This window comes from Mustela nivalis, assembly GCF_964662115.1.
Source record: "Mustela nivalis genome assembly, chromosome: 6".
In the NCBI taxonomy this organism is placed as follows: domain Eukaryota; kingdom Metazoa; phylum Chordata; class Mammalia; order Carnivora; family Mustelidae; genus Mustela; species Mustela nivalis.
The window spans coordinates 30,958,499-30,973,471 of record NC_139025.1 but is presented as its reverse complement, the minus strand read 5'-3'; the positions used below and the strand labels follow the sequence as shown (position 1 = coordinate 30,973,471).

Sequence of the window (14,973 nt, the reverse complement as noted above, 5' to 3'; positions counted from 1 at the left end):
TTTGGTGTCTTGCTCGGTAAATAAGTAGTTCATGCCAAACGTGTTTTGAGTATTCAAAAAGGAACAATGTCCAAGAGCTGCGTGGATAGAAGGTTTCATGGGGGAGGTGGCAGCATCCCGGTGGGAAGGAACATTGTGGGCAAAGGCAGGAGCCTATGGCATCTGTCTCCGTCCAGGGAGGACAGAAAAAGTAAAGTTGTGCGTCGAATTCATGCAGACCTAGAAGAGTGTATGGAGGACAGTGGTGATTAACAGTTATCGGGGTTACGTTGTTTTTTCCCATGCAGCCTGAGTGACCTCAACAGTGGCTGCATGGCTGTCTTCTGTCTCTAGCAGCAAAGAACCATTCCCATTTGGTACCCCCCGGGGAGGGGGGGGGGATGAGCTCAAAGGGAGATCAACAGTTTAGAAAAGTCACTGGGTGAACAGTTATACAGCCGAAAGTTCCAGAGCTGGCTGCCAGAGCAGCACTCACTCTCTCTAAGCCAGCTTGCCAAGAACAAGATAACTCCCAGGCCCTCACTCCCTTCTGAAGGCGTCTGAAAGGGGTCTGAAAGGGGGTGGGTTTCCCAGCAGAGTGCCAGCCAGGACCACCTGGCTGCCTTAGCCCCCGAAGGCAAGGAAACAAGGAAGCCCTACTCAGTTCATCACTGCTCTGGGGGGGCCCCAGCCCAGAAGAGCCACCAGTCTTAGAGCCTGGAGCACTTGAGGGACCCCTCTCAAGGGGTTCAGGAGGACACCTGCATTATGTCAGGCATGAGGCAGAAAGCCAGGGATCTCCCAAACCCTGGGGCTTGGCCCAGGCAACCCCTTACAGGCGCAAGGCTCAAGAGACCCGATATCTAGGCCCAGCTCCACCTCCAGCTCCTAAGACCTTGGCTAAGTCACTTCCTCTTTCTGGGACTCCTTTCCCTGGTCGCCAAATTAGGGGATTGGATTAGATCCAAGAGTGGAATTCTTTTTCAAATAAAATCTTCAGCAGACTCTCAATTTATCAGACATAAAAGTGTGGGCTCTGAGTGTCCACATCCTCTATGACCCCTGCACAGTGTGGCACCTGGCCTCTCAGCAGGTCACAGTTTCCCGTCACCCTCCATGCCTCTCCCGCTCCCCCACCCCCACCTCCAATTCATCCCCAGATCCTGTGGCTGCAGCTTCTCCCCTCACTGCCCAGCCCCCCAGCCCGCAGCCCTCTCTCTCTGAAGAGCTTCCTTCCCTACAGTTTCCCTCACTTGTTCCCTCTACAGTCTGCCCACAGTCCGGCCCCAGCCCAAATCAGCTCACCTGTCTGTGCAAACCCCATCTGCGGCCCCCTGCACGCTCCAAAGCTGTTACCCGACCACACCGCCTTCTGTCCTCCTCTCCCACACTCTACTCCAGGTTCCTCAGCCCCGAGGTTCCCAACACGCCAGGAGTATCCCCCAGGGACTTGCCTTACTTGCCCACTTCCTTTGGGTCTCTCCCAAACGCCACCCCCTTGCAGGAGCCTTCCCGACCACCTGCTCCAGGACCACCTCCCTGGGGTCCCCACACCCTTTACCCTGATTGTCTGTTTCTTTTGGCAACATGAGCTGCAAGCAGGCCAGGGCTTGCTTTCATGCTCCCCACTCTCCCCCGCAATGCAGACACTATCTATCCAACAACAAGGACAAGAAGTGTCCGCACCAAGGATACTAGGCAGCCCGTCTGCCTTTTCTTTTGCCCCAGCTGACATTTTCAACAAGAAGTAGATGGAGCTTGTGTGCCAAGATCCTCACACTCCTCTTCCAGGGGCTGATACCCAAGCGACACCATCCTAGCTCCCAGGGGGAGGACAGTGGGAGGCATTCCCCTGGCTGTCTGAACATCATCTCTGGCCAGCGAGAAGGAGGGGGCTTCCAAGAATCCTCAGCGTAGGACTCAGGTCTCAGCCCTGAGTGGTCTGCAGGGTCTGCAGGGGTGGCCTGGGGGTGAGGAGTCCTAGATGATTTCTCCTGGTCATCTTTGGGCGGGAAGGTGCCCACCCAAAGTGTGGAGGTACGGCCCAGGGAACGGGAGATGTGTGGGGGTGCATCCAAGAACTGCCTTTTAGGACCTGAGAGTCAAGAAGGAATGCTCTTGACACCCTGCTCTCTGAGGGGAGAGCAGGGTGTCATCATAAGGTAGAAGTTAGCAGGAGGCAGGCTGCCACTCAAGTTCGGGAATTCCTTTCTTAGGTTTGTGCCTGGCCCAGTCCCTGAAGGTATGTGAGTACCTTCCAGGAATGTTGTCAAAGGGATTTCTGTACCAGGTCCAAGGTTCAGTGAGATACTATTTAGGAACCCTTCCAACACAAGAGGTCCTCTTAAATAAAATGTTTTTAGCAGCAAACTGATATTCCTTAGAATGTGCCAGCACTGTTCTAAGCAGGACTGAGCCGGTATGTTAACCCTTAGCTGCCTCTAGGCAGCTGCTTAAATATTAAGTCATCCAAACCTCACAACAATCCCATGAAGTGGGTGTTACTATTATCCCAAACTTACGGATAAGGCAAAGGCCAGGTCTCTTGTCCAAGGCGAAACAACTGGTAAACAGAGATAACTACTATTATCAAAAATAACTATTAAGAGTTTACAGGGGAGGGGTGCCTGGGTGGCTCAGCAGGTTAAAGACTCTGCCTTTGGCTCAGGTCATGATCGTAGGGTCCCGAGATTGAGCCCCCCATCCAGCTCTCTGCTCAGCAGGGAGCCTGCTTCCCCCTCTCTCTGCCTCCCTCTCTGCCTACTTGTGATCTCTGTCTGTCAAATAAATAAATAAAATCTTTAAAAAAGAAAAGGGGGGGTAGTTTACAGGCAAATGTGCAAAACCCTATTTTTTTTTAAAGATTTATTTATTTTTAGGGAGAGAGAGCAAAAGAATGAGCAAGCAGAGGGAGGGGAAAAGGAAAATAATCTCAAGCAGACTCCCCACTCAGCGGAGAGCACCAGGCGGGGCTGACCCAGGGCTGCATCCTGGGACCCTGAGATCACGACCTGAGCCCAAATCAAGAAATCAGGGGCTCAAGCAAATGAGACACCCCGGTGCTCCAATGTGCAAAACTCTTCTATGCATTATCTCATTTAATCCTTGAAACAACTGTGTGAGGGCGATTACTATTATTCATCTCCATTTCGTAGAGTAAGTAAACTGAGGCGCAGAAAAGTTTAACCAAATAAACGCAAGAGGAAGTGGGTGAGACCAGGTCATTCCTGGGGGGGGGGGTGGGAAAAGGGAAGCTGGAGAGGTCAGGACCCTGGCCCCCCACCACCCCTTCCTCCCTGGGAAACTCCTCCTAGCTCCACCCTGCAATACTGGGTGTGGTACATACTTGCCCCTAAGGGGCTCCTTCCCCAACATAATTTCCAATTCTTCCCACCGGATGACATTTGTCTTTGCAGAGGTCACTTCCAAGGGAAAGCATCCAGGCAGAATTTCCGGGGAGGGGCAGGGATGGGAGAAGAGGGAGGAGGGAGGCATTCAGATACAAAGAGTTTAAGGGCCCCTCCGTGCCACCCGCCTTCCACCAGAGAAGGAACCAATCAACTCCAGTTGCTCCCCAATCCAGAACTGCACAAGATCAGCCCATTCCTCTTGCTTTACAGTGTAGAGAAGTGAGGCCCTGGGAGCTGAGGTCAGGGAGCTAGGCCAGGGAGTATCTGGGTATCACAGAAGTAGGCCCGGGATTTTTAGACCAAACAGCCAGGAATGGCAGCCCCGGGAGGAGTGGGTGGAGGCGGCAGCGCCCATAAACCTTGACACCCAGAGGGTTCCAAGAGGCTTTCCCGGGAATCTGCCTCCGGAATCCGAGCCTCTTCGACCCCCCGAAGTTTCCCGAGACGCCCGCTGGGCTGGGCGGGGCGAGGGAATCCCCCCCCCCCCCCACCTCGTGCGCATCCCTGAGCAACGTCCAGAAACAACTTAGGGTTCTTAGGAGGTGGGGGGCCTAAAACGAGGCACTAGAGATCCCCGCCTGAAAGCCAGTTCCCAAACAAGTTCGGCTTCACGCCCCCCAAGCAGTGTGCCATCTCCCCGGGATCCCGCAGACCTCAGCGAAGCCTGTGCGTCCTAGGCCCTCCCCAAGCACCAGACTCCACAAAGGCCGGTCCAAAGGTCACTGTTCCCGGACCCGCCTGAGGGACAGGGAAGGGGATCCCGGCGGGTCCGCGGTGCAGGCGGACCTGTCAGCCGCTGAGCGACGGGCGCCCAAAGTTTCGGGGACCTTGGCCACCCAGCCCGCGCCCTGCCGGGCGTCAGCCTCCGAGGACGCGCGCGGTGGCGCAGGCTGAGCGGCGGGTGCGAGAGGCCGGCGGGATCCGGACCCCCAAGTGATCGCTTCTGCAGTTCGGGTGGCACAGGAGCCGAGGGGAATGGGCCGCGTCCACACAGTCCCTCCGCCCCGGCTCTGACAGGTAGAGACGCCCTTCTAGCACCCGCCCGCCCGGGCGCCTGGGCGCCGAACACGCCGGTTGGTTTTGCAGCGAGCAGTGACGTCTGGGCTTCAAAGTTTAGCCAAGTCCCCGGGTCCCGCAGCCCCCAGCGCGGCACCGTTCCGCGCAGAACCGGAGTCCCGCCCTGGGGAGGCGCTCGGCGTCCCCCGACGCCCCGAGGCCGGGCAGCCGGGGCCGCTCCTGGAGCTCCGAGCACGCCCGGGGGCGGGGAAGCAGAGGGGCACTCGCCCCGGACTTACCCTGAGGGGTCCCCGCGCGCGGGCCCGCCGGCCCGTCGGATCATGCCGCCTGCAGCTCCGGGACGGTGGACGGAGGGGCTCAGGCGCCAGGCGGCGCGGGCCGCGGTGCCCCAGGCGCCCGCATTGCCCTGGCGCTGGCCCTCGGGAAGGGCCGGGCCGGGCGCCGCCGCCAGCCCCGCGCCGAGTGGGAAGCCGCCGCCGCCGCCGCCGCGCTCTGGGCGCTTGCTCGCTTCCACTTCCTGTATCGGAGCGAGCGGGGCTTTCAGGAAGAGGCTGGCCTTGGTGGTCAAGTGGGTTTTGTCAGAAGCCTGGCGGCGGCGGCGGCGCACAACCCCGAGCCCCCCTGGGCCGCACGGAAGCCCGGCGGCCGCGCCCCCGGGGCCGGGCCTGGCGGCGGGCGTCCAGCGGCCCGGAGCCGCCTCCTCCGGCTGGGGCCGGGAGGAAAACTTAGGGACGAGTCTCCCACGGGGCGAAGAGTCGCGTGGGAAGGAAGGCGCTCACGGCTCCCGCCCGCGCGGCCGCGGCCCGGCAGGTGGGGAAGCCAAAAGCTTTGGGCAAGGAGCACTCTGTCGCTGGGCAGGGAGCCACTGCCTGAGACTCACCCAGGAGCAGCCCCAGACCGGAGGCAGGTCGCCTCCTCCACCTCCCCGACTGGTGACCGGGAGCTTCATCTTGGATGCCTCCACGAACGATGAACTCACTACTTAACCAGGTAGTCTGTTCATCTACCAAGCCAGGCATACAATTCACCTATCTTGGCTACCACACTAGGTGGGATCAGAGTGGGAAAGCCAGTGAGCTCGCATAGATACAAGAGCCCCAGCAACTGCGGAGGGACCAGGAGGCCTCTCTTTTAAGTGCCTGGGCACTCAAAAATGCCTCCTTAGCCCAAACTGCTCTCAGAGCATTTCACAGTGACTAGACAGACTGGACCTTACAGGGCCACCTCAGTCTAACACAGGGTTTCCCAGCCTTGGCGATGTTGACATTTGGGGCCAGGTTGTTCTTTGTTATGGGGACTGCCCCGTGCACAGCAGGGTATTTGGCAGTGTCCCTGACCACCAAGCACTAGATACCAGGAGCATCCCTGGTCCATCGTAACAACCAAAAGTGTCACCAGCCTTTGCCAGATGCCCCCAGTTAAGACCCACTAACACCTTCATTTTACGGATAAGGAAACTGAGCCCTGAAGAGTGGAGGAGACTCACCCAAGGCCACACAGCAAGCTGGGAGCACTCGAGACTGAAGTCCAGGGCTCTGGGTACAAGCCACACAAAGACTCTTTGCACTCCATGCCTCCGCCCTGCTGCTGCCCTCACGCCCTCCTCCCCACCTTTCCGGACATTTCCACCAAATCAGCCTGGCAGAAACCAGAGAGGCAAGATTCTCTGCGCATGGACGGAAGTGCAGCCTTCTGGTGGGAACTGGCGGTGGGACAGCCACTTTGGAAAATCCTTCCGCAGTTCCTCAAAAGGTGAAACGTGCAGTTACCATATGACACAGCGGTTCCACGGAAACAAACATGTTGTCACAGAAGCTCATGCATGAATGTTCATGGCAGTATTGCTCATGTCAGTGAAAAAGTGGAAAACAGTCCCAACTGTCCAGCAGCTGATAAATGGGTGAACAAAACACGGTGTATCCAGGCCATGGCATAATATTAGGCCATAAAAAGGAATTCAGTGCTGATACAGGTTTCAATGTGGATGCCCCCCCCAACCCCGCTCCTGGAAGAAGCCAGTTCCAGAGGACTGGGTAAGGAAAGGGTTAGGGTGTAGGCCCCTGACTCCTCTGACTGGGCTCACAGGAGGTGGCTATGGGACCAGCCTCACAGAAACCCCAAATGTGGAGAAATGCTGAGGTGGACAAAACCAGAGATAAAGGGAACAAAACAGACCTCAGAGAAGTGAGCCCTTAAGGATGTCATCAATAGTCTTTGCTCAACCCAAGCTGGCACCAGAATCTCAAGCTTCCTGGTCAGGCCTCACCTGAAGATTGCAGGAAAAGCCCCCAGGGGCAACCCATTCCTCGACCGCCTCACTCTAGAGAGCTTTTTTCCTTTTCTTTCTGTTCTCACCTTCCCCTAATAAACTTTCACTTCACTTTACCCTTTTGTGTCCATGAGATCCATTTTTTGACTCTGTGAGACAAAAACGTGGCAGCTCCTTACAGGGCCACATGGTGTATATAAAATGTCCAGAATAGGCAAATCCATAAGAGAGAAAGTAAACTGGTGGTTGCTAGAGGCTGGGGGGAGAGGCGAGTGGGAATGACTGCTAGTGGCTACAGGGGCTTCTTTGGGGCTAAGGCAGTGAAGACAATGTTCTAACATCGATTCTGGTGATAGTTGCACAATTTTGTGGTCAAACTAAAAACTAGTGAATTATATACTTGAAGTGGGTGAATTATACGCTTTGTGAATTCTATCTTAATTAAAGTTATTTTATTTTAAAAATACAGCCTCCAGGAGGCTACACTGACTGCTCCAGCCATATTACTTCCTCCTCTGCCCAGATCCCTGCAGGCCTCCCTTGTTAGGTCATAACCATGCTCCTGCTGAGCTTTCCTCTCCTCTGGAGGCTTGACAGTCTCCTTCCTGGATGAGAATCCTTTCCACATCTCCCCAGATAGGACTACAGCTCCTGGTTGAAAACCTGAGTTTTGAGGGCAGATGACTGTTCAAGTCCAACCCCAGGACCTCCCAGCTGGGTAGGTCCTGGCAAACCACATCCTAGTGTCTCAGCTTGGTCATCTGTAAAAGTGACGAGTGCAAATGGACACCCACCCCAGGTGCCAGTATGAGTCATTTGCTGTTGCTAAAACAAGCTTGTGGGCTACTCTCAGGCCTCCCTGGGCCCCAGGGGAGAGGTCTATCCAACTATCACACACACCTTCAGACCCTACCATGCTGATCGGACTGCCAGTAACTCTGCTCTCCCATACCCCGCCCCCCAATAAAGGCATCTTTCAGCTTCCTACGCCACTGCTGAGAAACAGGATGAGCCCCTCAAGGCCTGGTTCCATGGGACCAGCCCCAAGGTTCTCACACATCCCCAAAGAGGTCTCCACAAGGCCCGTTGCTCACCTGCTCTGTGAAGACAGAATTCCTTAGGTAGACACAAGAAGAGGTCCCACCTTGCCCCTGTGGCTAGTAACTGACTGAAAAGGAAGTTGCCAAGATTCCAGAAATCTGAGCAGCTCCTGTTAGCTGTGGCCTCTGCCAAATGTGTCCTGAGTGTCCTTCCTGGGTCCCCCTCTGACTCACTCAAGTTCTCACATCACAGCCCCCTCACTTAGACACGGATGTCAGGACTCCTGCTGGGGAGGGCATATCTGCTGCCCTTGTGCTCTTGTGTTCCTTCCCCCTACCCTAACCTGTGTTTGTTAATACGCCAGCACTTGGGTTCCCTTTAAGGAGCTACTCCTCGAGGTTGGGTTCAGGTTGAGCTGACAACTTTCCATCCCTGTTTGAGAGGGAACACATTCTAGGCTGGCCAATTAGAGCCCTACACTCAACGGGCACAGTGGTTGGTTCATGGATGAACACATGACCCAAGTTGGGCCAATAGGATCCCACCCTGGGAGTTTTTGTTGGCATTGTCAGGAAAAACCAGCATTTTCCTCCAACCCCCACCCCAAGCTGGCTGAGCTAGGAAAGTATGAACTTGGGGTAGCAGAATAGCCATCTGGGCCATGGTGTGGCAAAGTGGTACTCGGGAAGAAAGCCAAGATGGAGAAAAGAAATGCAGGGAGAGACCATGCCCTAGTAACATCCCTTGAGGTCTAGATTCTGATGCACTTAAAGCCAGCTGCACCATTAAATATCACTGTTGCAAGAAGGAATACAGTTATTTTTATTTTCCTTTCCTTTTTTTAAAGAAAAGATTTTATTTATATATTTGAGAGAGAGCAAGACAGAGAGAGTGCACACGCACATGAGCAGGAGGGAGGGGCAGAGGAAGAGGGAGAAGCAGACTCCCTGCTGAGGAGGGATTCCTGACCTGTAGCTTGATCCCAGGACCCTGGGATCATGACCTGAGCAGAAGGCAGACACCCAGCTGACTGAGCCCCTCAGACGCCCTTTCCTTTCCTTTCTGAAAAACTCAAACACAACTGGAGTCAGGCTTCTGTTGGTCATCACCCGAACATTTCAGGCCTCCGTGACTGCAGCTTCTTCGTCTTCACTCCTCACTGGGCCTGGAGGATGTTTGCTTGTGGCAGGGCTGTAGGAATGAACAGGTAAACTTTTCAACTTATTACCCCAAAAAAGAAGAGGCTGATTTGCCTCTCTGGGGTCCTCAAGGGGCAGCTCTCACCTCTGCCTCCCCACAGGTGAGGGCAAACAGACTCAGCCCCGAGGAGTCCCATGGGAATCAGGCTTCTGGAGTGTGGAGAAGGGCTTGGAACAGGGGTAAGGGCAGGAGAGCAAAGCTGAGGAATCAGACAAACTGGGTCAAATCCTACTCGGCCTCTGGCTGGGGACCCTGGCAAATCAGCCAAGGCACCAGACACGTGAACAAAACCAGTTTGGGTTCTCCAGACCAGCCCGTCTGCTGGCTGAATGCCATGCAGCGACCTCGGTCAATGTCTTGTGGAACAGGAATGATCACCAGGAAGGCCCTGCCCAAACTCTGGACTGGTAAAATGGTGACATACAATGAAATAGTCGCTATTTGGGATATTTTGTTTTGCAAAAAAAAGCCCTTTCTGTGTTCTTTTCCAACCTCTGAGCCTCCAAAAAAAACCCCTCATCTCATACCCCATTACTTTGGAGAAAATTATTTTTAAAGAGGAGGAGAAAACACTTTATTCTTGCAAAATCAATCTGTGTCCTCAGGAGTCAGCCAGGAAAAAACTGTCTGAACTTGGGGTAGCAGGATAGCCATCTGGGCCATGGGGCTGGGGTGACCCGGGAGCAAGGCTCTGGGGAGAGCAGCAGCCTCTGCTCAGTTCTCGCCATAGCTGCTGAGTGAGAAGGAGGGCCCAGGCACACAATACCTTACAGTAAAATAAATAAATAAATAAATAAATAAATACTGGAAATCTGGAATTCTCTAGGACCATCTCAGACTTCTAGAACCTCGCACTGGCTAAAGAAACACTTCTTAGGGCTGTGTCATCTCATGGGGCTGGTTTGGGATCTTCTGCCTGTCTTCCCTGAAATGCCATGTGTCAGAAAGGGGCAGTCCCCAAGGGTGGACATGTGCTTCAGAAACTCAGGGGCACTCCAGGATTCCCTAGGCTCTAGAAAGGTTGGAGCCCTGACAGACATGTCCTGGGCGTCTCACCTGAGACCACGGAGGCTACCTTCAGCATTGGTCTCTGCAGAGAGAGGGTGCTCATGAGACCCTCCCCCACAAAGCTTTTAAAGCAGACCTCAACATGGATTATTATTTTTTAAAAAGATTTTATTTATTTATTTGACAGGCAGAGATCAGAAGTAGGCAGAGAGAGAGTGGGGGAGGCAGGCTCCCCGCTGAGCAGGGAGCCTGATTCTGGACTCGATCCCAGGACCCTGGGATCATGACCCGAGCTGAAGGCAGAGGCTTTAACCCACTGTGCCACCCAGGCACCCCTCAACATGGATTATTGGGGTCCTTCTTGTCCCCTATCCCACTTCCAGTCAGCCAGTTCCATCATCACTGAGGCAGAAACTAGGGGCTTCGAAGATCTTCCTCAGGGAATCCCTCCTCCGCCCAGACAACCAGCTTCCTTTGTTCATTTGACTCCAAGATCTGCCCTGAGCCTGTCTGCTCCCAGCTGAAGTGCCCTCTTCACCTGCACTTGTTACGTGTTTCTAGACACAGATATGCTCACGCTTCAATTATCCTTAGTGCGAGTACAAGCTCCTTGGGAGTGGGGAGGACACTTCGTTTTAAAATTCTGTTCTACACCCCCCACCCTACCAATATTCAGGGGAGGAGCCTGCAAACAGTTGGCCCTTAAAACCCTTATGGACTAAATGAAAGCAACTTGCTACCAGGGAGAAAGGGTTCTCCATTTCTCAGTTCTGTGCCATTGTGAGGATTTCTGTTCCATGCTGTCAGAAGAGGAGCTAAAACTGGGGCCAAGAATGTCCTTAATTCAGACAGTCTCCACGGTGATGACACCAGTGATGACACCAGTGAGGTACTGGGAGGTTGTGGGAGCCCTGTGCTTGAGGACTTCTCACACTAGTGGGATGAGGCAAGCCATAAGGGGATGCTCTTGGGTTTAAACGACAGAAAAACTCTGAATCTGAGTGGCCAGAGTACCCAGGAATGGATTGTCTCATATGAATTGAAGTGTGGAGAGAGGGATGTGCATGAGGTAGCTTGCTGTGTAACACATGACCCCCAAGTAGGGCAGCTTAAACAACACATGAATATCATCTCATGGACTCTATGGGTTGGGAGACTCCACATAATTTTGATGGTTGACTCTGCCTCAAGGTCTCACAAGACTGCACTCAAGTTGTTGGCTTGGGCTGGGGTCTCATCCGAAGGCTCGACTAAGGGGGAGTCTGATTCCAAACTCAGATGGCTGTTGGGGTTCAGTTCCTCGAGGGGCCTCAGTTTCTTGACGGCTGTTAACTGGAAGCCATCTTCAGTGCCCTGTGGACTGAATGTGATCTCTGCTTCATTAAAGTGTGAAGCCGAGAAGACAGTAGAGCAAATGCGCTGGCCAGATGTAAGGAATCACAGTCTTACATAATGTAGTCATGGAAATGGCATTCCAGCATTTGGGATCCATTCTATTAGGAAGAAAGGCACAGGTCCTGCCTATACTTGAGGGGAGGGGGATTCAACGGAAGGCAGGGATCACTGGGGCCATTTTAGAAGCTACGGACTATAGGCAGCTCCATGTGCAAAACAGTCAGGGACTCAGTGTTGCCGTCAGTCACTCAGGTCTCTTTCTCTGCTTTGACCTCCTCGGCCTTGACTTCATCCTTAGGCTGGTTCTCCTATGATTCCAAGACTGCTTTCAGTGACATTTGGGAACCCACTCTCTAGGTCCAACCTGCAGAAAAGGGGGAAGAGCTTCTCTCCTAAGCCTAGAACAGAAGTCCATGTGGTGTGATTGGGCATCCTATGCCTACCCCAGTCACCTAAAGAATGTCTTGTGCTGATTGGCTTAATTGGGATTCATGGTTGGTCCTAGGTTTAGAGGTGACTTTCCCCACATCATGGTGGAAAGGGGTTGAAACCTGATCAAAGTTAAGGTTCTGTGGGGAAGGAAGGAGAGAATGGATTTTGGGTAGATAACCAACAGGGCCCACAACATCTGTATAGAAATGACCAGACAAACAAGACCATGTGGGAAGAAACACTTGGGGTTGATTGGTATATTCATTATATTGATTGTGGTGGATGTTTTGTGGATATTTACGTATATAGAAACATCAGATTATCAACTTTATTTTTTTAAAGGTTTTATTTATTTATTTATTTGACACAGAGAGACACAGTGAGAGAGGGAACACAAGCAGGGGGAGAGGGAGAGGGAGAAGCAGGCTTCCCACTGAGCAGGGAGCCTGATGCGGTGCTCGATCCCAGGACTCTGGGATTGTGACCTGAGCCAAAGGCAGACGCTTAACAACTGAGCCACCCAGGCGTCCCCAGATTATATACTTTATTTTTTTTTTAAAGATTTATTTATTTATTTATTTGACAGAGAGAAATCACAAGTAGATGGAGAGGCAGGCAGAGAGAGAGAGAGGGAAGCAGGCTCCCTGCCAAGCAGAGAGCCCGATGCGGGACTCGATCCCAGGACCCTGAGATCATGACCTGAGCCGAAGGCAGCGGCTTAACCCACTGAGCCACCCAGGCGCCCAGATTATATACTTTAAATATGCTCCATTATTGTACATCAATTATACTTTAAAAAAGCTGTTTTAAAAAAACATGTTAGACCTTTAGTCATTATGTTGTGAAAAGCACAGAAAATCAAGCAAACGGTCTTCCAGTTTTCCAAAGCTATTGTTTGATTCTGCAGAGAAGTTATTCATGTCACTGACAAATGAGTAAAGTTCTGGCCTATGTCTTTATTGTTTCACTTCGGTTGTACCTGTTAGTGTAAACATAAATGGGGTAATTTACTGCATTTTTGTCGTTGACCAGATGCAACCATAGGTGGGTTAGAGACCCAAGAGTCTGGCAGAAATTGGTGAAAACATTCCGTGAGAATCCATTGGCCATGTGGAATTTATGGTAGAGTATTCTATATTTTATCCCTCCCTCCCCCCGCCAGTGATGGATGACCAGGGAGGCCTCAAGGAGGAGGTGGCCCTTGGTGGGTCTGGAAGGACTCAGCCTTCACACGTCTGCAGGCGGGGGGGATGGGCGGCTGCTCCAGAGAGACCCACTTCCTTCCTTGTTATCATGTCTCTCTTGGCAGCACCTGGAGTGCGCAAATGGAAAGCCTTTAAAACAGTGACTTCTGGGAAACAAATCCACATTTTTGACAAGAGGCCAGATGATAGAACACTAGCAGCTCATCAGATCTGAGATGGCTCATCTAGCGGAAGGCAAGACAGGAGGCCGAGACTCTTTTTTGGGCAATGGAGTATGCCCTGTCCTGTGACCCTGTATGTCAAGGTGGGGAGAGTGCTCCAGGAGCGAGGACACCTACAACATGATTTCTGCCCCCTCCCCTGGGAACTCGTCATGTTCTGGTAGGCCATGTCTGATTCATCCATGTGTGCCCAGGTTAAGGGTTCAGGACAGTGGAAAAAATGAGACAAAACCTGTGTGCAGAGTATATTACCTACCTATCCATTGATGTATAAAAAATTACCCCAAATTTAACAACCTTAAACACAATAAGCACTTTTGTTTGTTTGTTTTTAATAATCTTACAGTTTCCATAACTCAGGAATCCTGGAGCAGCTTAACTGGTTGGGTCTGACTTGGGATCTCTCATGAGGCTGCAGTTGAGATGAAGGTAGGCAGCCATTTTGTACTCTGAGGCCATATGCTGAGGAAGACAGGGCAAAAATAGAGGAGGCTGGGTTTACCCCGACCGTGGAGTGCTACACCAGTCTGGACTGAACACCTCTGTCTTCTCGTGAAAGAGAATAAAATCCTACCCTGTGCAAGCCATGGGATTCTTCTGGAGTAGAATCTCAACAGATAGAAATAAAGGAAGGGCATCTCTTCCTGTGTGAATAAAGGCCTGGAGGGAGGACCCTATTTACAGCTCAAGACAGTGTTGAGGAAAAAATGAGTTATTGCCTCAGCAAGCTTACATGCCCATCTTTGAGAGGTGCTGTAATGTGGGTAATTACTAATCCTCCTTGTTTATTTCTGGCCTTGCAGACCAGGACTGTATCTTACACTTCTTTGTATGGTGCGTTTGGCAGAAAAAGATGTTCCTTAACTACTTGGCGGTAAGGCCGTGATTTATTTCTATCTCACTTCTCCCTTTAGGGGATACTCACTTCCTCTGAAACTCAAGCATGGTATCCTCAAGCCTTCTTCCTTGTGAGTAAAACCAGAGTGGTTTATTTAAACTCATGGGTGGCAACAGGCTGGTCCATTTGAAAAGAAACCTGACCCAACACTGGTCTTCCAGTCTCAGCCTGGGCCTCTGCTGCCAACCCAGGAGAGAGTCCATGACCTGTGGGCACTTACCAGGAGTCTCTTGGGACTTCAAGTAAGAACATCTCCAAACATGGACTCGCTTCCTTGAAGAGTTGCTGTGAAGGTGCCTGGAGGCAGGGGTGGGACCTGGGACCTGCTGGCTGCTTCAAACCAAACAGCCCGATTCCTGGGTTGTCAGCTCCACGCTTGCCTGCTGTGTGACCTTGGACAAGTTTCTTAGCCTCTCTGGGCCAAACATCCCTCTTCTGAAAGATGGGTGGAGGCACACTTATCTCACCTCTGCTTTCGGAGATGAAGGAAGTTGGCTAACAGTGTCAGTTTAGTAGGCTTGTGACAAACGTCAGTTTCCCTCCACTGGTGTATTTTTAAAAAAAAATTTTCCTTTATTGGCTTTATATAAAAGCAGAAAAGATGCCCAGCTCCATGGGCTCTGCAGCGGGCTCTGCAGAACCTTCCGCCTTGGGCCCTGCCCCTGCCAGGGGTGCCAAGCGGTGTGTTTGGGAAACTTTGGGTTCAATTTTGCTGCCAGTAATTCTTGCTGCCTTAGCCAAGGTGATGTTGGGACCGGAAAGGAAGGAGTCGCATCCGTGCTCCCCAGGGGTGTCTCCACGGAAGCCCCAGAGGCTGACCCTGCTGGCTGTGGTCCTCACAGGGACCTTGGCCCAGGGCACGGCAGGCTACGTGATTTGTGCAAAATGAAAACGTGAG

At 52.6% G+C, this 14,973-nt stretch overlaps 1 protein-coding gene across 2 annotated transcripts in view; it reads right to left on the bottom strand.

Annotated features, from left to right (window-relative positions):
• Nucleotides 1-5,269, bottom strand: part of RIN3 (Ras and Rab interactor 3) — a 116,013-nt gene extending 110,744 nt beyond the window's left edge. The window contains exon 1 of one of the 2 annotated variants that reach the window (XM_082733952.1): nt 4,685-5,269. In XM_082733952.1, coding sequence (XP_082590078.1) covers nt 4,685-4,728 — 44 coding nt within the window. In that variant the 5' untranslated portion in view covers nt 4,729-5,269. The remainder of the gene's footprint in view (nt 1-4,684) is intronic. The other variant, XM_082733951.1, reaches the window with a different exon arrangement.
• Nucleotides 5,270-14,973: the final 9,704 nt, after the last annotated feature.